This window comes from Pholcus phalangioides, unplaced genomic scaffold, assembly GCF_987345545.1.
Source record: "Pholcus phalangioides strain wild (caught in Gottingen) unplaced genomic scaffold, Ppha-v1.0 ptg000039l_1, whole genome shotgun sequence".
Classification (NCBI taxonomy): domain Eukaryota; kingdom Metazoa; phylum Arthropoda; class Arachnida; order Araneae; family Pholcidae; genus Pholcus; species Pholcus phalangioides.
Window position 1 is genome coordinate 15,759,667 of NW_028301625.1, and position 24,440 is coordinate 15,784,106.

Consider the following 24,440-nt stretch of genomic DNA (forward strand, 5'->3'; position numbering starts at 1 on the left):
CGGCGCTAGGCATGAGGTGATGAGGCAGCCACCTAGGGTAACATATTTACAGGGGTAGCATTTTTTATGGCCGATTTGATACGCAACATGCACTAATTTGTTAGAAGTTCCACAGAGGAATATGAAAAAGGTGCATATGTGGTTTAGTAGTGTTTTCACTCTCATAAATTTTTACATATCAAAATAATTTTGAGGGGAAAGCACAAGTGTGTAAATAATCACAAGTATGTGCAATACTTTTGAAATACTATTAAATGTGTTCATCTAAATAGGCCTTCTTTCCTGCACTTCCAAATAGTGTCACTAGTCTTTACAGAAAAAGAAAATTTCCGCTTTATTAAAACAGAACTCTGAATTTGTGAATCATCAAGTTGTGATGAATACAATTGAAAAATTGAATGGAAATAACTTCACGACTTGGTCGGATGACGTCAAATTCCTACTCAAGGACAAAGACTTGTGGGACTTTGTGCTTGGAACTGAGATCAAATTAGATGCTGAAGCATTTCCTAAAGTGATTTGTGATCATCAAGTTTGCAAGAGTAAATCTTTCAACATGATCTATCTCAACCTCGAGAGAGATTTCTGGAACATCGTTGCCGGTTGTGATGATGCAGCAGCTGCTTGGATGAAATTGAAGGATCACTTCTCTCTCTTTCTCTCTCTCTCAAACCAGATAGCTGAAGTTGAGTCATCTCACTTCTGGACGATTTATTCTCTTGCTGTATCCTGGATGAAGAAAGCATCAGACTTCATGCAGCTCGTTTAAAGTGGATTGTCAGTCAACTTGCCAATGTCAGACATCCTATAAAAGATTTCTACAAATTTTATTCCACCTCATCAGATAGTCAGATACCTTCCCAAAGAGTATTCAGGTATCATTCATAGAAGGAACGATGAGAACTTTGATAAAATTTTGAATGAGTTATCAAAGGAAAGCTGCTTAAGTTATGTCAAAATGACAGAGAAAGGTCATAATATGACATTTAAATTTAAAATTAACAAAAATGAATCTAATGTTACTAACCCTAAAATTGTTAAGAATACTAAATTTAATGGCATGTTTCAAGTGTGGCAAATTTGGTTATAAGAGTAACTGTAAAGTTAATAAAACTAAATTAAAATTTTAACAAGTTTAGAAAACCAGAGATTGAGGGTGCTTTTTAAATAATTCTTATTGTAGTGAAGTTAAATTGACAGAAGCCTGTTTGAATCAGGATTTCAAAGACACTGATAAGTTCTTTTGGGTATTCGACTCTGTCGCTACAACATAAATTTTGTAGTAATCGTGATTTGTTTGAAAATTTTGAAAAAGTTGATAATGTAAAAATGTCGTTGCTGGGGATATTGTCCTGTAGAGAGTGTAGGAATAGTCTAATTGTATTTTGTTGCCAATGGTATTATGCAGCAAATCAAACTAAAGAATGTTATGTATGGTTCAAAACTTTGGAGAAATTTGCTTTCAGGACCTTCTTTTGATAAAGTTGGTGTAACTTTTGTAGGAAAGAATGGAAAAATTGGAGTATTTTTCAAAAATTAGTGAAAAGTTATTCTATGCTCGTAAAATTAATGGACTTTATTTGTGTAAACCTAGATACAATCTGCAAAATATTGCTAGTGAAAAACTTTATTTAACTTTTACTGAAAATAAAAATTTAGAAACATGGCATAGGCAGTTTTGTCATATTAACAATCAATATATTTTGAAGACTTTTTAAAAATGATTTTGTTTTTGGTCTTCCTGATTTAAAATCAGATTCATTTGATTTTGAAAGCTGTAAACTTGCTAAGAGTAGAAGAGTTTCTTTTAAGCCTATTCAAAAATCAGATCTCAGAAGCCATTAGAGTTAATTCACACTGATTTGTGTGGACCACTCCCCTGTGGTCCCTACTGGTGGCAATAGATTTTTTTTTTCTATAATTGATGATTTTTCTAGAAAGGTCACTGTATTTACCATTAAGCAAAAATCTGAAGTGTTTGAATGTTTTTTTCCCGTTTTCAGAAAAGGGCAGAAAGATTCTGTAACTGTAAAATTAAAGCTATGAGATCTGATAATGGATTGGAGAGTTATGTCAATAAAGAATTTGGAGAACTTTTTGATAAGCATGGCATCAAACATGAACAAACCAACACTTATATATACCCCAGAACAAAATGAAGTCAATGAGTGATTTACTTACACAGCTTTGGATGCTGTTAAAGCTGTGTTAAAAAGCAATGGATTAAGTGACAAATTTTGGGCTGGGGCATTAATATGTTTTATTTATACTTGGAATAGAGTATGCCACAGAAATCGGTATAAAACCCCTTTTGAACTTTTTTGTGGGAAGAAGCCTCCAAGCATCTAAATTTTTTTGGATTTACAGCTCATGTTGGAGTGCCTATGCATTTAAGGAATAAGCTTAACATGAGAGCTAAAAACAGTATTTTTGTTGGGTATGCTTTGCAAACAAGGTTATTGTATATGGTTGTCGAATGAAAACAAAAAATGTATGTTTTGGTAAACCTGTTCCTTGTACTGCAGAGGAAGATGTACTAGAAGTAATAGGTGCATGCCTTTTGACATCCAGTGAATAGGAAGATGAACAAATTTCATTAACTCCTTGTGAAAATTTTGGATTTGTAAAGCAGGCAGATAATAGAAAGGATGGCACTCACACAGATATATATTATGAAAGAGAAGGTACAAATCTTACGCTACGTTCATATGATGAAACATTATGCAAGAAAAATAATTTGATATATAACAAGGAATATTTTGATTTTAGTGGAAAGAATACATTTTGTCAAGTATCATTAAAGAGGGTAATCTTGAAGCATGTCATGTGAGTTTTCAAATTCCCAATAATTTTAGAGAAGCTTCTCACACTCCTGAATGGGATAAATGGCATTCTGCTATAAACGATGAAATTCAAATGATGAAAAATCGTGAAATATGGGCATTAGTCCCTAAACTCCATAATGTCCAAATCCTAGGTAATAGATTTGTATACACTATCAAAAAGAATGAGCGTGGTGAAATTATTAGATATAAGGCAAGGTTAGTTGCCCAAGGCCATAAACAACATAAGAGTGAAGCGTATGATGAGGTTTTCAGTCCTGAAGAAAACTTTTCTATTATAAAGATGTTCTTTGCAATGCTTGTTTGCTGGTCAAAGTGACTCATTGTCAATTAGATGTAACTTGTGCTTATATGCCAATCTGAATGAAAAAAATTGCATATGTATCAACCTCAGAGTTTTGTTAATGATGAAAATCCAGATTATGTTTGTTGTCTTAATAAGACTTTATATGAATTGCATCAAAGCGGGAGAGAGTGGTTTTATTAAATTCATAATGTTCTTGAGAAATTGGACTTTCAAAAACTTATTGTGTTTGTTTATATCAGAAAAATGATTTATTGTTACTATATGTAGATGACATTGTGATTTTTGGTAAGGAATAATATAATTGCAGAAATTATAAAGAAATTAAAATCTAAACTTGATGTTAAAATTATTGGAAAAACTAAAAAATTACTAGGCATTAACTTAAAGGAAAAAGATGGAAAACCTTTTATTCATCAAACTGATTATATCAATAAAATTTGTGAAATGTACAGGAAGATTATTTATCCTATTCCGAGTTTGCCTATCGCCAAGGGTATAGTTTGTATAAACAGGATTGTCCTAATACTGAAGCTGAAATTAGAGAAATGTCATGTTTACCATACAGAAATAATGGTTGGTTGTCATATATATTGCAGGCCATACACAACCTGATATAAATTATGCAGTAAACATTCTTTTTCTCTATTCCAAGAAAATCCTGGTTTTGTACACTGGAATTGTTTGTTAAAGCTTTTAGGATATGTTTCCTGTACTAAAGAATACAAATTAAATCTTTCTAAATTAAGTGAATTGAATGTGAAATGTTATAGCGATTCCGATGTTGTTTCAAATCGAGATGATAGAATATCCATGGGTGGAATTATTTCATTCATTGGTGAAGTGCACATTTCATTCTTGGTGCACATTTGAACAAAAATGTATTGCACTCTCCACCATGGAAGCAGAATATATTACTGTAACTGAAGCAGCTAAAGAACTGATGTGGATTATTAGAAATCTAGAGGAATGTAAAAATTTAAATTTATTTGATTTTGAATTGGTAGCATGGTCAGCTGGGACAAGCACTCATTTTGGTGCCCCCTTTTTAATGTTGAAGGAGAGTTTAAAGGATGAAATGTGCATTTCTTCTGGTCCAGTGCCCTGTTGACCAGACCTGCCTTATCCCCCTCTTGTTGTGGCGCTGTCAATAAATCAATTACTATAATACATGTATTACAGTATCAATATAATCATATATATTAATACAATCAGTTATATAATTATAGTAATCTATCAGAATGGATTATTGTTTTACATGCTATATACAGGGCCTTTATAATTAAAGTTCCACTTTGAGATGGGAAAATAAAAGGAAAATTACTGGACAAAATGTTATCAAACTTGGTAATAGTTTATAGGAGGTCATGGATTCAATTTTCCACACAAAAAAAGTTCAAAAACTCGCCACCAGTAGGGAATGGCGCTGTATGCAATATTTTTAAACAAAATAAGACATGAAGACATGGGTTTAAAATGTTTTTAATCATTTCTAAAACGTGTTAAAAAGCATGTTCAATGTGGCTTCCACCATTTTCTGAAAGCAAGTTAAATTGCATTACTGCGTTCTCAACAGTAGCTCTTAATGTATCAGGAGGAATGTTATACAAATAAAAATACAACGCCACAACAGGCAAAATGCCCAACGAGGTGGCTGAGAAAAAGATGCCCATAAAAATATGGATGTTATATATTTCAAAAATACAGCAACACAATTAAAAATGCAATTAATAAAAACTATAAACAATATATACATGTGATAAAATATTATGCAATGCCCATAAAGAATACTTATGGTTGTCTTATTCTAAGTATGGATAGCTTCTCGATTTACCCTAACATGTTTATCATATTTCTTTTTAAACGTGTCAATTGTGTTACAATTTACTACCTCCGGGGGTAAGCTATTCCATTTACTAACAACCCTATTAGAGAAAAATTCCCTGCGACACCATAGCCTTGCATTGTCCCTCACCAATCGACACTGGTGTCCCCTTGTAAAAGCAGTCGATTGGCGGTGTACTAAAAGTTCATGGTCCATCCTATCCATCCCATTGAAAATTTTGAACACTTCGATCATATCTCCTCAACACCTGCGTTCATCCAATGTAAACATATTCAAAAAATGAAGTCTCTCTTCATAACTCAAGCCCTGTGTGCCAACAAGTCTATGTCCCTCTGTAGGTATGGTCTCCAAAACCTTACAGCATACTCCAGTCCAGGACGAACTAAGCCTCGAAAAAGCGGAAGAATGACTTTAGGAGAACGCGAAGAGACCTTTTTGAAAATGAGACCAAGCATTCTATTCGCTTTTTTGACCACCGCTGAACAATGTCAAAATACCTAAGCCTCTCGTCAATGAGAATTCCCAAATCGGTGACCCTAGTTGCATCCGGATAGTGACACCATTCAACTCGTAAGTTATGACATGTCAGTGTATCTGTGCCATTGCGATTTTGCCTAACCCCACAAACAGTTTTGTTTTAGAAAACATTTTAAATTGATGTAAATGAATGTAAATCATATTTACATTAAAAATATGATTGTTTTTTCTAGTCATTCTTATGTGTTTCATTCCCCCTATTTTTCCTTTACAAAAGTATTTGTTGAAAAATATTTTATTTCTTGCCTCATAGTTTTTGTATCTAATTTATATTTTTAATATATATAATTATAGATAAAAAATATCTTTATATTTTCTTTTTGTTTGAAGTATTCTTTGATGCATTAGAATATTTTTTTCATTATTAAATTACTTTTATAGGAGTTTTGAAAGAAATCTACAAACTTACAAAATGCTAACGAGACTGAGACCACCCAAATCAGTTTTTGATAAACAGATTCAAGGCAAAGTAATGATTTCATTTTATAAGTTTAATGATAGGATCTATATTGTCACAAATGATGCTTCACATCTGAATAAATATTTTTTTAATTTACAAAAGTTGTGATTTCAATATTTGTATGTTTTATGTTTCAGAAATATAGTTGAAACCTCTGTACCATAATTTCCTGCATATAATCCCATGGTAGTGAATAATCTTATTTGCAAATTTTGCTATTTAGAGAAAAAATGGCATGGTACAGAGATGCCATCATACTTCACTTTATTGGCAAAATCTGGGTCCTTTTTGAGAGAGTGGGTACCTCTCTCAAAAAAATATTTTTTAAGAGTTTTTTAAAGTATACCCAGCAGAAGCGGCTTGAGATAAAATCTTTACCCATACGGGACCTATTTTTTGCGTCTCCTGCCTATTACCCCCACCCCATAGCTCCTACATCGTGCCTCATGACCCTGAGGCTGGAATCTTTCGCTTAACCCAAGACAGATTTTCCATGGGGGGGCCCCTTCTACAGTTAATTTAGTGTGAAAAAAAGCAAAATTATAACGATTTAGTTCCGGGCTCCCAAGTTGGAGCCCTGTCAGCCCCACCGGGGGTGGGGGTCATGCCCCTCCCTCGCGACTCATCAAAACAATCCGACTCATCAAACAAACAGTAAACAATAAGATGTGCGGCTTTCTTCTGGAAAAAAAGCAGGTTTATCTCGAGGTCCCCTTCACTGAAGCCCTGTCAGCCTCTTGCCAGGGTCGCTGGGCAGGGGCGACAGATAAGCTCGAGCTGCCCCTGCCCATATCGTGCCGAAATGCATAAGAAATTTTTTAGTATTTCCTGGATACTAATTCCAACAATAATAACTCCAACAAATATGAACACCCGGTATTTTAGAGATGCTCAGATTATTGGAAAATGCATATTATGCATTCAAATTGCATTTCATTTTTTTCAATGCATCATTTTTCCAGCTGGTGTGAACATAACAAATTTCACACATAAAAAATGGTTTTGCTGTCCGACTGTATTTTGTATCAAAGTTGAATCAGTATGGACTATCAATGTGGGCAAACAAAGGATATGAAAATGGGAAAAATTATGAAATACAAATACTAAAATTTATTGCTGAAATCAACTACACAATACTTAAAACATCATTATGTACTGAAGTTGTTTCTTTTTTAATCAGAATGGGTACAAGCTTGCAGTAATGCATATTGGTGCTCCTTGCTGTGGAATGAATGCAGCAGTAAGATCATTTGTTAGGAACTGTCTCTTCAGAGGTGACACAGTCTATGGGATTCATGATGGAATCGAAGGTTTAATAGAAGGGAATGTAAGTATATGAGCTTATTGACCAATTTGGCTCTCAGTATCATAGTAGTACTGGAGTCTTTTCATTGAAGTTCATTTGAACTTCTAAATATGGTATAAAGGTTTTTCTCCATCACATATCATATACGTGACATAATTTAATATATCTACTGTATAACTTTATTTATAAATAAAACTTTTTCACACAGTAAAATAATGTAAACTGAAAGGTCACAACATGCAAATTACCCAACATGGTGACAAAAAGAAGACAATAATACTCATAGCAAATGTGAGTGTGAGGATTATCATGTGAAAAACATTTTCACAGGGCAGCTCTTATGTGAGCTGTTCTTTTTCTTTGTATTATTATCAGACATGCTAATATTGGCTTAAAGCTTGTCAGTAGTAATGAATGTGTGTTCAGCTTTGAAAAAAATCACTATGTTTTCATAATCATAGTACAATAAAAAAATAATCACTCAAAAACTCGATTTTTTTTTCTTTTAAATTTTAATTGAAAGTGCATTAAATACAGCATCTCATTGGCACTGGAACCTAAAAGGCTCAGGCCGCATGAGCCACCCCTCCACCTCCTGAAACAGCTTCCGAAGTCGCCCTTAATTCATAAATATTCAATGCAATCCCGACCTGCATACTTTTTGTGGGCCATATATATGGATGTCTAGAAACCCTATACCCCCTTCCACATCCCCAGTTTCTTTCTCCTACAGCACCTACGATGAAACATTCTTTCCGACACAAGTTTCGCGAGCTTGACCTTGCACTATGCAAATGAAGCCGGGTCCCAACCCACACGCTGAACCAAAAACCTGTTTTTGACCATAGCGAGGGGGGGGCGGTTTCGATGGAAAACAAGGTTTTCTATGTGTTTGGGCATCAATTAGAGCGGCAAGTTTAGACACGGCTTTACAGATTGCCTTCCACACGCTGACTAAAACAGATCGGCTCCAAGTCTTCTCTCTCACGTGCGAATACGAAGTAAAACACACACACACCACTAGAAACTCAAAGACCCCATCTTTTTTAAACTGACTTCTGTAGTATTGAGAAAGTCTCCCGTAGCTCCGTAGTTTATAGCAGCAAACCGTAAATTTTGGCATAAGGTATTTTGAGGTATGCGCTCAAGAATGATATGGAAAACAACACTGTCACTCTAACAGTTACGGTTACAGTGAGAAAATTTTGAAAATATCAAATGGCAACACCAAGTTTTTTGTATTGGAATGCGATCTCCATACTGAAAAACACTAAATAGCGTTAGAATGGCACCTGTAGCATGAAAATCCCCGGAGCTAGGCAAGGAAAAAGTAAAAATGACTTTGCCGTGCACCAGAGCATTAATGTTCGTTTCATTCGTCACACCGTTTCTTCGGCTGAGATCCCAGCCTGATTAGTCCTCCACAAGGTCATGTGGAAAATTTGTGAAACACAATAAAATGCTTTATTTTATGCTGCTTCTCTGTCCTTATTGGTTGTCCTCACTTTTAGCCTATCTACCGCCGGTGATTTTCATGCTACAGTTGCCGTTCGAACGCTATTTAGTATTTTTCACAATGAAGATCACATTCCAATACAAAAAACTTGGTGTTGCCATTTGATATTTTCGAAATTTTCTCACTGTAACCGTAACTGTTAGAGTGACACTGTTGTTTTCCATATCATTCTTTAGCGCATACATCAAAATACCTTATGCCAAAATTTCATTCAGTTTCTGTGAATGGTATGATAGTTAGGGGCCCATATGTCGGGATAGTTTTTTTATAATCACCCTGTATATAACTTGTACAGTTCAAAAAACTCTTGTTTTAGATTTGTTCAAGCTCTTGTACACTGAATGAGCTTTACTTTGAAGTTTTGTGCTTGTCAGTTAAATATTTGCTGGAAAGTTGGAGCATTTTTAGTGAATATTTTTTGTGTGTAACTAATAAAAACACATGCAATATTGTCTTTAAGCTGTGCACATATGTATGGCAGCACATGATAAAAATGCTTATACATACTACACAAAAATCTTAAAATACACCATCGGTGACATATTGCTACTACACACAGAAAAAGTAGGCCTTCATAAATGATAAACAATTAGAGGGAACCTTATTCAATTTTTAGGCCCAAATGTGAAAGTACATAATAGCCTCTGTTAATAAAAAAAAATTGTGATTTACTCATTTTCCTTTTTTCATAAAAGTTTCAGACAATGGAATGGAGCGATGTCAATGGCTGGGTTGGACAAGGAGGAGCATTTCTAGGAACTAAACGGTATGCAAATGAGTAGAAATGCAGTACATATCACATTATATTAGCGTGGGTATCTGCCTGGTATTTTAAGTACATCTCACACCTTATAATATGTAGTACATACTTTTATAATGTCTTAGTATGCACACACAACCAAAAATTTTTCTATAACAGGGTGAATTCTGCCTAATTTGCCTAATGAAAGGGGGTGATAGACAAGTTCAAATGGAACATTAAACACTATAGCAACTCCGCCCTCTCTTACAATTTTCAAGTTATGGTGGATAAAAGGAAAATGCATCAAATCTGAAAAAACCTTAATTTGTGAAGTTCCTGAAAAACCTACATACAAGCTAATTGCATATTTGGAAAGAGCAGAAAAACTTCTATGAGGTAACAGCATTTTCATCAAAATATCTGAATTCATTGGCAAGCTACAAGCACTAAAATATTGGTGAAGTTCGAAATCAAATTATCACCAAAATCTGTAACTGCCAAAATTCTGCTGACACCCTTCTAGCTACAATCAATCAAATTTACCAAAAACTGGTCCACTCCACGAGCTTTTGAAATAGCCTACAATAAACCATATCAGTGTTTCCTAGTTAAGGAGAAATTTAACCTTTTGTATGCAATACATAACTGAAATAGGCATTCATTCAAGTAAACATTAGGAATTGGTGATTACAGATTTTTGCAACAATTTGATTTTGCTCTTCACCAATCTCTCAGTGCTTGCCATTAAATCCAGATATTCTGATGGAATTGGTCTCGCCTTATAGGATTTTTTCTGCAAAATCAATTGTGATTAAAGTCTGTAACCACTAATTCCGAATGTCTACTTTGATGAACGCTGATTTCAGTGACGTATTGCAAATAAAAGGCTAAATTTCTCTTGAACTAGAGCATTGATATGGTTTATTGTAGGCTCTTATTAAAGTTTACGGTATAGGCAAATTTTTTTGGTAAATTTCACTAATTGTAGCTAGAAGGGTGTTTATTACAGAATTGATGATTACAGATTTTTTTGGTGACAGTTCGATTTTGCACTTCGCCAGTCTTTCAGCGCTTGCAGCTCACCATTAAATCCAGATATTCTGATGGAAATGGTGTCACCTTATAGGGTTTTTCTGCTTTTCGTGTGCTTAGTTTGCATGTAAGTCTTTCAGGAACTTCACTAATTTAGGTTTTCAGATGTGACATATTTCTCTTCTATCCACCATAACTTTGACTGGTTTGAGATATTACATAGTTGCTACAGTGTTTTATGTTCCACTTGGTCTTATGTATCACTCCCTTCATTTAACAGATTATTTGAAATTCACCATGTATAACAAATCTTTGAAGTAATAATTGCATATTCAGAAGATTTGGTTTAAATTGAACTTGGTCATTACTTGACATTATCTTTGCTTATAACTGTTTAATCTGAAATTTTTATTAGTAGTTTAAGTAAGTTTCTATAATAAGTGAGTTTAGAAATTTTTCATAACTTAAATATCTTTACTCATTCTTTGTTTGTTTTTACAAGATTTTTTTCTGGTGATGAAACAGTTTATTTGTCTTTCTTATGCAGTAAGATATTTTTTGAGGGCATAATATGTTAAAGTCAATATAAAGTATGTTAAATGTTTCAAGTTTAAAGTATGTTAAATGTGCTAAGTCCTCTGTAACATGAGCGAGGCGTGCAGATCGCTGGTAGTGTAACATGGAAGTTCCATGGATCGCAGATAAGAGCCCCACAATAAGTCATCGTCCACCTAGGTTAAAGAAATAAATAAATATGTTTTTAGTTAAAAATATATGTTTATAAGTGCAATATTTACCTTCACACAGATGGTGGACCGTGGGCCACTTTACAGGCAATATAATGTCATTAAAATACTCAATCTGAAATAAGCCTGATGATATTGATCCTGGCCAGATCGTCAATGTTTACAATTGTGTTGATGCCAGATTCCAAATATCATAATTAATCAGTTGTGTATAATTGTAAAAGCATATGTAAACTAGTTTTTCTGTTCAAAGTATTATGCTAATTTTAATACTGAACGAGTCTCAAGTGGATTGGTTCTAGTGTCAAATGACGAGGAATTCCCCTTTATAACCAGTGCATGTGTTGTGACGACTCTCTTGTTTGCTTTTGTATCTAGATTTCCATAATCTAAAACTAGCTCTCCTGATTGCTTGGGCACTTCCTGAATTGTCAGAGTCCTGCGTTGGGGCCGGCCCTTGCAATGAACTGGAGGTGAAGGTTTCTTCCCAGAAATTTTCTCGTCCACATACTTTAGTTGAGATCCTGCTGACCTCAATGACCACATAAAGTGATGGAATATCTCCGGTTTCTTCAGCAGAATAAAAGAAGGTGTGGATCCACATGGACTCTAATTCAAAGAAACTGACATGGCTTCGTGTAGGGAGTGATGGGTGAGAAACTGCATTATCTTCACGGTTGGAGAAACGATTTCTTTGCAACAAACTCTGAGTGATGTTCTAGTCAGACAGATCTGTGAGACCGTTTAAATTTTTAATGTGATATTTCTATGATATATTAACTTCTAAGAAAAAGCTCTAATATTGTAAAATTTGCATTTTGTTATTGGTAGAACCTAAAATTGTTAAATTGTAATTTTAATCTTAGTATTGTTAAATTGTAATTTTAATCTTAGCATTGTTAAATTGTAATCTTAGCATTGTTAAATTGTAATCTTAGCATTGTTAAATTGTAATCTTAGCATTGTTAAATTGTAATCTTAGCATTGTTAAATTGTAATCTTAGCATTGTTAAATTGTAATCTTAGCATTGTTAAATTGTAATCTTAATCTTAGCATTGTTAAATTGTAATTTTAATCTTAGCATTGTTAAATAAATGTTTTCAAGCAGGAAATAATTGTTGTTATTCATTATTGCCATCCACTAATAATTTATTTGTTGGGAAACAAAAAGCTTAACCGGGAATATACTAGAATCTGCACACCTCAACAGATGGCGCCACATTGTTGTCCCTCACATTTCCTTTATACAGTATTGTAAGTTTATTTTGTGTATTTGTCCTGTATGTCTTTATTTAAAGCTGTTTCTCAAAGTTTTTCAGCCCATGGCCCCCTTTGGGCCATATTTTCTTCTTATGCTCCCATCTTTCCTGAGCCCCTACCCTCATCCAAGAGCAAGATCTTTTTTATTATCGAATTGAGTTAACCGAAACTTAAATCTATAATAAACAAAAATTTTATAAATTAGATATCTGGAGCCCTGGTCTATTCATGTATCCAGATGGTGGATGATCATCCCTCCCAAGAACCAGATTATATGGGCAAAATAGTTGACAATCCACCAAACGTACACAATAAATTGAGCCTCCTGACGTGTCTGCGTCTACTCTGGGCTAGAGCTCGGTGAGTTTCCTTCTTCTGGGGGTTTAATGCATGGCTGTGTCAATATTGTGGGTCCCAAAGCAAAGTGATGTCCGAGGCAGGGCCGCAACTTGAAATGAAAATTTACTCTGTCACCCAGGGACAGTGTATTTTGGCACCCCTTTTTACATAATTTTGAATGAAAAAACAGTAAACTCTCCATTCTGATCCAGCTCTTGGGGCACCAGACTCCTTTTGCCTTCTCCTAGTTGCACCTCTTGCTCTAGGACCCCACACTTAGCTGGAAGTAACAGCTTATATATTTACATACTTGGTACCTGATCTCATCAGATATGAGGCCTCCGGTCATGCCCGCATGGACCCAAGGGTTAAGATGACTGTTTCTATAGCAGACAGCTCTTTTAGATTCTAAATGTAGTCACATTTTTCCCACCATATTTCACTTGAAAACTTTATTTTTTTACAGCTCTCTGTGGCCCTCTTGAGATATCACAAAACCGCAAGGGGGCAGGTGGTCTCATGTTGAGAACCACTGATGAAAAGTATGTAGCTCCACTTTAAGCTTCAGATTATATTGGGTTATGGACTTTCTGCACGAGAAATGTGCAGGATAAATCAGAAATCAGGCTTTACTTAAGATAATTTGGCAACATAATTATTTCTCAGGTTCTGCAGGTTTTGTCAATTAACATTCATTTTCGAAAACACTTAAAAAAACTCAAATTATTTATTGAAAACAGGTAGCATTTTAGTTTTTTTTTAGTGCTAGTAATGAAGTATTCTTAAGAAGTTATTATTTAGAAGAAGTTGATTAGGCAAAGAGTTATATAATTTAGGGACAAAATATGAAAAATGTTTCTTACCAAACGTTTCATAGATCCTACGGAGTAAATAGGCGATTCTTGCAGAATGAAAGGTGTTCAGAGGTAAAGAATGTTCTTTAAATAAAATAACTGTTGATTTGAAGAAATAGAGATGTTGAAGTGGTAATATATTTAGAGAATGGAAAAAGTTCTAGTGAGGGAGTACTATAATCGTTAGTTATCAGTCTAATTATTACTTTGTGCAAAGTGATCAAAAGATAGAAGTTGGTGCCACTGTCCCAGGTGGTTAAACCATAGAGTAGTTGAGAGTGAAAAAATTATTAGTGCAAAACTAAAAGGGAAGAGGAATTGACAAAATTTGAGGTAAAAAATTTGTACAACAAGTAAAAGAAGTATTCATATTATTTGTTGTACAAATTGTACAAATTGTACAAATTTTTTGTACAATTTGTTGTACAAATAATATGAAGTTTGCTGTGAATTTGTGATATGAGAATTCTATCTAAGGTTAGAGTGAACATAAACACCAAGATATTTGATAGAATTTACTTCAAATATCTTGGTGTTTATGTTGACTCGAACCTTAGATAGAATTATTATGCAATATAAAATATATATATATATATAATATAATATAATAATTAATATATATATAAAATATAATATAATAATTAATATATATATAAAATATAATATAATAATTAATATATATATAAAATATAATATAATAATTAATATATATATAAAATATAATAAAATATATACAATATAAAACAATATTAATGTTAAGTAGAAGGTAATTAAATAAGGAAAAATGGATAAATTTAGTTTTGGATACATTAATAGTTAATTTATTAGCTGAAAACCAGTCACACACTTTAATTAAGTCTTGATTAATTGTGCTAGTCAAAGTTTGGTAGTCTTTAGCACTACAAATAATGACATTATCATCAGCAAATATTATGTTACCAACAATGTTAAAGTTACAAGTCATTAATGAAAATGAGGAATAATAAGGGGCCAAGAACAGAGCCTTGAAGGGACACCATTAATAGTTTTCATATTATTGCTATATTTATCATCACATTTAACAAATTTGTATCTGTTATGAAGGTAAGATTGTAAAAGTTTGAAAGAAACACTTCTTATATCACAGAAACTAAGTTTTTCAATCAAGATTTCATGAGAGACACTATCGAAAGCTTTTCTGATATCTGGGAAAATAACAACTATTTTGTAAGATTTATCAATATTAGTATAGACAGAAGTAAAATCTAGAAGAGCGGATCCTGTGTTTTTGTTAGGTAGAAATCCATGTTTGGGAGAAAAAAAGTTATATTTATGTAAAAAAGGGAAGAGTCAAGATTTCGTTATGGTTTCAAACAGCTTTGAAATAGAATTAAGGATTAAAATAGGTCTGTAGTTATTGTGGTCATTTGAATCACCGGATTTCTAAATTGGAATAGCTGATGCAATTTTCATACTATCCAGGAAAACACCTTCCGAAATGCAAGAATTGATGAGAGTAGATATAGTGGAGACTGCAATAAGGGAGCATTTTTAAAATAGAGTTTAGAATACCAGAGGAAGTAGAAGTAGGTTATTTTTGAAGAATTTAAAGGATTTCATGAGGGTTAGTAGGAGATTAAAAAAAATAGAGTTTGGATTTCGGGAAAGAGAGAAAACTGGAAATCATAAGGGATAACACAATTAGAATGAGATATATTTATAAAAAAATGTGAATTAAAAGTTATTAGCTAGTAGAGAGAGAGAGAGAGAGACACATGTTTGGTTCAGAAGGCGATTTTGATTGTTTATCTTTAGTACCTGATAATTTATTAATAAATTTCCATTTCGTATCTGGCTTATTGCGTCTGTTAAATTGCTGAGAGTAATTTTGTTTGGCAATTTTATTTTTAATTTGACACGAGAAACTACTTTTGTATGCAGATAAGATCAAATTATCAAATGATTATTTTTTTTTTTGCTTTTTAAATACAACTTTTGCTTGATTTTGATCAGTTTGTGAAGATCTTTCATAATCCATTTATTAGGAATCCTACACCAATTGACCATGTGACAACGGGAATGATTTTTAACAATTGTTTCAAGTGAGAGAATAAAATCATCAAATGCCTTGCTGGGGTCATTTGAACAAGAATTAAAATTATTAGGAAGAAATGTATAATTGGTAAATATTTTTCGCAATAGTTGGAGAATTCAAAGCAGCCATCAATCTAGGAGATGGAAATATAAACTTGCAAAGTATATGGGATAGTGATCACTTAAATCAGTAGTAAATACATAAGAATGAATGTTAGTAATGCTTTGTAAATTACAAATGAAAATGTATTTCATTTTGATAAATGAATCCTTAACAGGATTGAGATATTGGTCTGGTTACAACATTAATTAATGGTGATAGTCCATGACACTGGAAAGCATATCAATGTAATATCGAATATCACTAGAATCTGAGCTTAATAAATCAATGTTAATGCCACCAAGAAAAATAAAATTTTTCCATTTAACATTTCTTAATATAGCATCTAATTCATCAACAAAACAATTTATTGAATAAGAGATCTGTGTAGGTAGAGTATTAGTAGTTTGTAATTCAGTTAGAGATAAAACACAATCATTTCAGAGCATGGTTAATGAATCGTGAATGAAAAATTAGCAGGATTTATTTGTATACACAAAAATACATCCAGATCTATTATAGTCATGGGAACAATAAATTAAGTTAAAACCTGAAATTTTGTAAAGATCAACCTCGTCAGTATAAACCCATACTTTAGACAAAAGGAGGACATCAATTTCATAAATGGTCTTATGTAAATTTCGCAAATCTTGTTGGAGTAAGAGTTTTCAAAGTTTTCACAAGAACTCTGCTTCAAACTAAGCAAAGCAGATCCATGTTTTGTTTCATGAGAAGAAAGGTAGAAAATGGTTGATAGCATTATATGTAAGTGACAGATCAATCGTTGCATCTGATCAACAGGACTCTGAAATGATCAAGGAACTAAAAGCAAAATTCAAGGTGTCTGTTGGTGAAGTCTCATGCTTTCTAGGACTTGAAATTGATTACCATAGTGACAAGTCAACAGTTAATCAGAAAGGATATACTAGAAAAATCTTCAGCTTTTTGGTTTTGATGAATGCAAAACCTGTTGTAACTCCTATATTGAAGAATTCAGAAGTACTGAAGATGTCATATCTATATTTCTGTACAGACAGGCTGTTGGTGCTCTGATATATCTAATGGTGGGAACTAGACCAGATTTAGCCTAATGTAGGTTATCGGCCTTGATCACTGGAAAATCCATCTGCAGAATATAAAGTAAGAACAAGGAAAGAGTTTCGTTGCATTGCTGGCACAGTTCAATATGAAATCACTTATCATGCAACTATCACAAAAGAAGTGCTTCAGTGTTCTAGTGATTTAGATATTGAAGGATGTACAAAAACTAGTCCGTCAACATCTGGATATATGCAGGAGGAGCTATCACTTGGCGTAGCCAAAGGAAAGCTGTTGTTGCCACATCAACAACTGAAGCTGTTGTAGCATCAAAAACAGCCAATAGAGTCATTTGACTCATAGACTGTTTCAGGATATGGTCAATTGGAGGACGTTCCTATACTTCAAGTGGACAACAGGGCAGCAGTAAAATTATGGCACAATCCAGAGTACCACAGACCAGTGGTTCTCAACCTTTTTTTTTCGAGCCTGCGGCCCGGTTTCATACATTATTGTGAGCCAAAGGCCCAGTCAAATACATGACCAACAGAAAATGAATAAAAAAAAATGAAATGCTAATCACTCACAGCCCAGTTTGAATGTGGTCAGGGCCCGGTGGTTGAGAAACACTGCCATAGATGCACCAAACACATCGAACTGAAACATTTCTTTGTGGGTGAGAAAGTACTTGAGGGCACAATTAATGTCAAACAAGTCTTCACTGAGGAACAGGTGTCAGACATGACCAAACCATTAATGGTGTCAAGACTATTGACAGATGGGACTTTCAAGATACAAACTAAACAATTAACAGGGAAGACTGGTAAAGTCAATGTAAACTATGTTAAACATTTCAAGTTTTATAAGTCCTCAACAGATGGCACCTCATTGTTGTCCATCATTTCTTGGTTTTTTTCCTATGCAGTATTATAAGCTTATTATGTGCATTTGTTGGGTATGTGTTCATTAAAAGTATTTAACTTTTTTAATTTCTGATAAATGGTTTAATTTTTAGTATACAACTTAATCTTGTTCTTGAGGAGGTATACAGCAAAAATACTATGTAACCCATACCCTCTATAATGATAATCGCCTATATAATGATATTAATCTCTCATCCCAATTTATCTTCCATTGTATTAATGTATTCCATCTATAACAATACATTTCTCCTGTTGAGTATTGTCATGTATGCATGCGCGGTAAACCAGGGTTATTTTGACAGTTTTTGATGTTTTGTAAAGTTTCTAGGTGAAAATATTAATTTCTTTTTAATATATTGTGTGTTATAGTTATAATCATCATTTATCTTTCAATTATAGATTACTCTTTTAATTATTTTGATAGATAATAATAATAATTATTATTAGATAATAATTAATAACTAAATAACTGTCACAAAGTTACCCTGCTCACATAGTACAACTTTGCGACACTCAGATTTGCCTATATTTTGACGTGTCACAAAACTTTACTTGCATATGGTTTTTTAGGACTCTGAAAGAAACAAATATTGAATAATTTTGGTAGAATTATATCATGAAGTTATTAGTTTTTAATGAAAATGTAGACAACTGAAAGTAAATACAAGAAAATAGTTTAGAAAAAATAATCAAGATGCAAGTGCAAGTTTTTAACAATAATTATACTTATAATTATAGTTATACTTCTGCTAGCAACCCATTTATTTTAGGAACATCAAAAATGTCTCATTCAATTTTGCTTAAGAGCATTTATCCTGAACACTATTTCTTTATCTTGATTCCAGATTTATTTCTTCTCATTAGGCCATCTGAACTTTTTGTGCTACATGCAGAAAGAGTTGGGATATTTGCACCTGATGAACTCTTTAAATCCAATGCAGAGTTGCTCTTCCCAAGAGTCGCATTGATTCTTGTGTTTCTTGTCTGCCTTTCTCTCTCTCTGTCAATGCAGTTCTTTGCTGATTAAGATGCTCTATAAAGCTTTCACTTGCAGATTCATTTTCTCTCTTGAACACATCCACATAATCCATTTAGAACTGTGCTCAAGTGGGGAGGGGTTATATTCCAGCTTTCAAATTCTTAAAAATTATTCTGTCACAATTTGTTGCCCCACATTTCTGTAAGTCACACATATTTTGTTGAAAAATGGTGGCAAAAATAAACTTCTACCAAAATAAACCAAATCTTTTCACTGAGTTATAATAAATTATATATTCTAATAAGCCCACTTTGAACATCTACAGCTGCTCTATATTTCGTATACTAGCACAAAGTTTCAACACACTTCTAAAAATCACTCAACACGCATAACCTGAAATAGATTTACAGGACTGTTCCGCCTGTGTATGTGTACTACCACCAATAGAGATGACAGGAGCTGAAGTATTTTCTCTCTGAACCATTTTGTAAAGCCAGGCAAATTTGAAAGTTTGTTGTGTGACATGTCACAAAGTTTTAACTGCCATGACAAACTAGTCTGGTTTACAGTAGGTGTTTCACTGTATTAGGGAAGGATTCCTCAGATATATTAGAATATGTGGTGGGTAGAAGTATGAAATTTAACTCATCAGCATCAATTCCTCAGAGTGAAGTGGTTGAGTTCTTAAAAACCACCATGAGGAAGTTCTAGTGTTTGAAAGTTAAATTTCTGGTTGGCAAAAAAATCTTTGCCTTTTAAACCTGATGTAAACACGATAGATGCCGTCATTACTAAGTCACTGCTAAGTCCCACCATCTATAAAAATGTGGTCTATAACTTTGGTCACTAAGGATGGGAGTAAATCTTGATATGTATCACATGTTATATCACATATGGCCGATTGAGGTGGTTTTTTCAGTGGTTTTCAATCTGAGTCACCAATGTGAGTTTATTTCCCCTTCAAAAAAAGTCTTGCCATGTTGAGCAACAGCTCCACAACCCAAATATACGGGGTGATTATGAAAAAACTATCCCAACATATGGGCCCCCTAACTATCATACCATTCACAGAAACTGAATGAAATTTTGGCATAAGGTATTTTGAGGTATGCGCGCAAGAATGATATGGAAAACAACAGTGTCACTCTAACAGTTACGGTTACAGTGAGAAAATTTCGAAAATATCAAATGGCAACACCAAGTTTTTTGTATTGGAATGCGATCTCCATACTGAAAAACACTAAATAGCGTTGGAATGGCACCTGTAGCACGAAAATCCCCGGAGCTAGGCAAGGGAAAAGTAAAAATGACTTTCCGTGCACCAGAGCATTAATGTTTGTTTCATTCGTCACACCGTTTCTTCGGCTGAGATCCCAGCCTGATTAGTCCTCCACAAGGTCATGTGGAAAATTTGTGAAACACAATAAAATGCTTTATTTTATGCTGCTTCTCTGTCCTTATTGGTTGTCCTCACTTTTAGCCTATCTACCGCTGGTGATTTTCATGCTACAGTTGCTGTTCGAACGCTATTTAGGGTTTTTCACAATGGAGATCACATTCCAATACAAAAAACTTGGTGTTGCCATTTGATATTTTCAAAATTTTCTCACTGTATCCGTAACTGTTAGAGTGACACTGTTGTTTTCCATATCATTCTTGAGCGCATACATCAAAATACCTTATGCCAAAATTTCATTCAGTTTCTGTGAATGGTATGATAGTTAGGGACCCATATGTCGGGATAGTTTTTTTATAATCACCCTGTACATTCTTATGCATGCCATGCCAATTAGGAAGTTGATGACAGCACCTACTGAATAACACAAAGAACACCATATAAACACCAACAAAATTGACACAACTGGCCTCTTCTGGGGTAAAATGGTGATAAAATGTCTCAATAAAGTGAGGTTATGGACAGTTTTAAAGAAAGTATCATTTCATCAGTCCTACTGTGGTATTTGGTTAATTCAAATTTTGGATAATTCAAACTTTTATGAACTCCCCTTGAATTTTCCATCTACTTTGATGTTCAAATTTCTTGTTTAATGTTTTTTTAATATTTTGGATAATTTGAAGTTGAAGGGAAAAAAATTATGATTTTAGTATAAGCAAATGTAAATGGAAAATCCACAAGCAGTCAGACGTTGCTTCTCTTGACCAATTTGTTCTATCTACACTTCCTGGCTGCTGTTAAGCAGTAAATTTTTAAAAATAAAAGTTAAAAGTTCAGATGTTTCTGAATTGAAGTGCAAAATGGGCGCCATTTTTTTTCGACCTTAACTTCTCGTTTGAACCTAAAGGCCAGTTCTAAAGACAACCCCAGGTTTCATGACAACTTGTAATAAGAAAAATTGTGAGAGATTTTATTGAAAATTTTTTTTGTACAATAATTTTCTTCAAAATATGTTAAATGATTTATGACTTGAAAGTTGCGTCTGCCTCTCACAGAAATAAAAAACCAATGAAATATGGAAACAAAAGTGAGATTGGCAGATCCTGTAACATGAAAGTATCATCATATGCTTTTTTTAATGTCCGTACATAGATAATTTTTTAGTTAAAAAATTACAAAAAAGAACTTTCATTTTCAAGAAATTGGTGAAGTTAGTTTTTCGTTTCTCATACTTCTTGAGGTTTACTGTAGCCATATAAAATAACATTATACATGTAGAAAATGTAATGAAACAAAGCTTTGAAGGAAAGAGACTTTCTGGATATTGGTGCCAAGATGAACTTTGGAAAGAAAAGTTTTTTCTCTCCACCAGGAATCAAAAACCTGGGTCTTTTTCTAATACATCAAAGACACAACTCCTCTAGCATTATAAACATGCATAGTAGCGTGATGCGCTGAGTGGAGACATTGCAGCTTCCTTTAACTGGCTCTATGGTGGTCAAGTGGTCATAGTGACGGACTTGCATCGTGAGGACCTGGGTTCGAACCCCACTGTCCTCATAGTGGTGGTCGGCTGAAGTTTGTTTTCTGTGGTTCCTAACTTCAAGGTGTGAATGTGAGCTGATTTCCCTGTTAAAAAGTCTCGCCACAGAGTAACAGGCCTACAACAATACAATTAATCATCTCACTTCACTCATAGTTAGAAAATTTGATGGCAGATGGAAGCACTACACACAACAAGCATTACACAAACTTCACGTCAGGTTCACTATACACACATTCCAACATGTACCAGTTCGTTAGAAGTTCTGCAGAGGAATATGGATGAGGTGCATGTCTGGTTCAGCAGCCTCCTTTAACTTCAGAAAATGGGGCGTCTTTTTTTAAGACGCCCCAGTCATCTTTTGGCAGCAGTCATCCAGGAAGTCTCTTTTCTTGTATTATAAGCCCAAAAAATTACATGTATCTCCCTGTAAATCTTTTAAAATTATATCCCAAGGTTCACCAGCTCCGTGTTAACAGGGTTTGACTATACATTTCGTTTTTACTTATTATTATTGATTATTATTGAAAGGCTAAATAAACTGGATCAAATTTTAAATTGGTCTAAAAAATTTTTTTCGTTCATTTGCACCTCATGTTTTCTTATTTTTCTTTATAGTACTTTGCCTGGTGAATACATGGATCAAGTAGTAGATCAACTAAAAAAATACCAAATTCAGGCATTGCTTGTAATTGGTGGATTTGAGGTAATCAGAGTTTTGATTATAAGTATTTTATTTTTTTAGTTTAATTATATTACATAGATGAATACTAGCTATTGGTTCTTCCAAATTTCTTGGTATTCTTTGTTAGTACATTTGAGCTGCTTATCTCTTTATAATATAAAAATAAACATTTGGTGACAATTTGTGCATGTCAAAAGTTTACTGAGTTGTCAATTCAGGTTTTTATTTTAATAAGTTTAATTCGAATAGTTTCACAGAGACATTTTCATACTTTTCAATGTAGATGATTTATAGTTGCATTTTAGACACTTGATGTTATTTTTTTCAAGTGGAGGCAATGCCTCAAACTTCTATAAATACAATGAGAACTCTCTTTTGTAGACACTGGTGGGACAAAAAAATTATCTGTAAAAGAAGTTTGACCATATAGAAAAAGAGTTTGTATTGAAGCTGTCAAAGGGATTATTTTAAAACGAACATAATTTTAATAACAGAAGTTGATCATGTGCGAAACTTGTTAATATTTTTGTACAAATGCACAATTTAATTTACAATGTAAAAACATAGGATGGACCATGAATTATTAGTACACCGTCAATCAACTGCTTTTACGAGGGCACCAGTATCGATTGGTAAGGGACAATGCGTGGCTATGGTGTCGCAGGGAATTTTTCTTTAATAGGGTTGTTCATAAATGGAATAGCTTACCCCCGGAGGTAGTAAATTGTAACACAATTGACACGTTTAAAAAGAAATACAATAAACATGTTGGGGTAGAAGAAGCTATCCATACTTAGAATTAAACAACCATAAGTATTTATGGGCATTGTATATTTCACCATGTATAATATTGTTTGTAATTTCATTTTTAATTGGGTTGCTGTATTTTTGAAATATATGACATCCATGTTTTTCATGGACATCTTTTTCTCAGCCACCTGGTTGGGCATTTTGCCTATTGTGGTGTGTTTGTATAAAAAAATAAGTCATTTCCGGTAAATAAGCTATATCCAGAAGTGATTAGAGAAAAGAACATTTTTCTGGAAACAACACAACTTTTTACTTGATGCAACTTATATGAAGCTGTATCATGCATTATTTTGATTCAAGAATTCACAAAACACTAATATTTTGAGGAAAAGACTTAATTTTTTCTACATTTAACTTGATGTTTGAGTTCTCAAGATTTTCATGATAATATTGATTAAATGTTAAGCATCATCCTAGAGGGTAAAAATAGGAACATGCAAAATTTTTTATGAAAATTCATATAAAAATCCTTTGAAATTAGAAATACATATGCTATGTGAAATATTATTGAATCGATCAGGGCTTTAAATTATCAGCGAAAGAGTTAAACATTAACTTTTTAAACCAATATAATAAAGGCCATAAAATCCATGGCTTTATCACAGGAAATTCATAGGAGGAATTATGGAACAAAAAGTATTTGAACAAAGAATATTTGTGTTAGTACACTGGCTCTAACCCAGTGGAATGAATTCTGAAAATAGTGTCTGTGACTGTTAGGCAAGGGGTTTGAAATGGGGTTTTAAATATGGCTTTTTTCCTGGGAAGTTGTTATTTAGCCACAAATAGGGTGACTGCATCTGCAGGGTGACCATTAAGAGGAGTTTCACTGTTTAGCCTGTATATGAAGTCTGTAAAGGTGATGGATGATACTATGTGTGAATCAACTGTTTGAGGAATTGAAATTTTTAATCTGTGAACTTCAGTCTAGAAGATGAGGTGCGCAGTAAATGGTCTGGTGCGATAGATAGAAATGGTATAAAGGCAGTAATTGAAAAATTTGCCTTAGTTTTGAGTAACCCTAAACTGTCCTATCAAAATAGATTTTAAGAGAGATTTTTTGTCATTTTTAAAATACACTTCATCAACATTTGGTGCGATTAATCA

The 24,440-nt window shown here is 33.5% G+C and overlaps 1 protein-coding gene across 1 annotated transcript in view; it reads left to right on the forward strand.

Moving 5' to 3' along the window:
- LOC149065620 (ATP-dependent 6-phosphofructokinase-like) overlaps window positions 1-24,440 on the forward strand; it is a 115,897-nt gene that overhangs the window by 63,861 nt on the left and 27,596 nt on the right. The window contains exons 11-14 of the mRNA XM_089254042.1: window positions 5,912-5,999; window positions 7,171-7,317; window positions 9,508-9,578; window positions 22,457-22,544. Of these exons, the coding sequence (XP_089110168.1) occupies window positions 5,912-5,999; window positions 7,171-7,317; window positions 9,508-9,578; window positions 22,457-22,544 (394 nt within the window). The remainder of the gene's footprint in view (window positions 1-5,911; window positions 6,000-7,170; window positions 7,318-9,507; window positions 9,579-22,456; window positions 22,545-24,440) is intronic.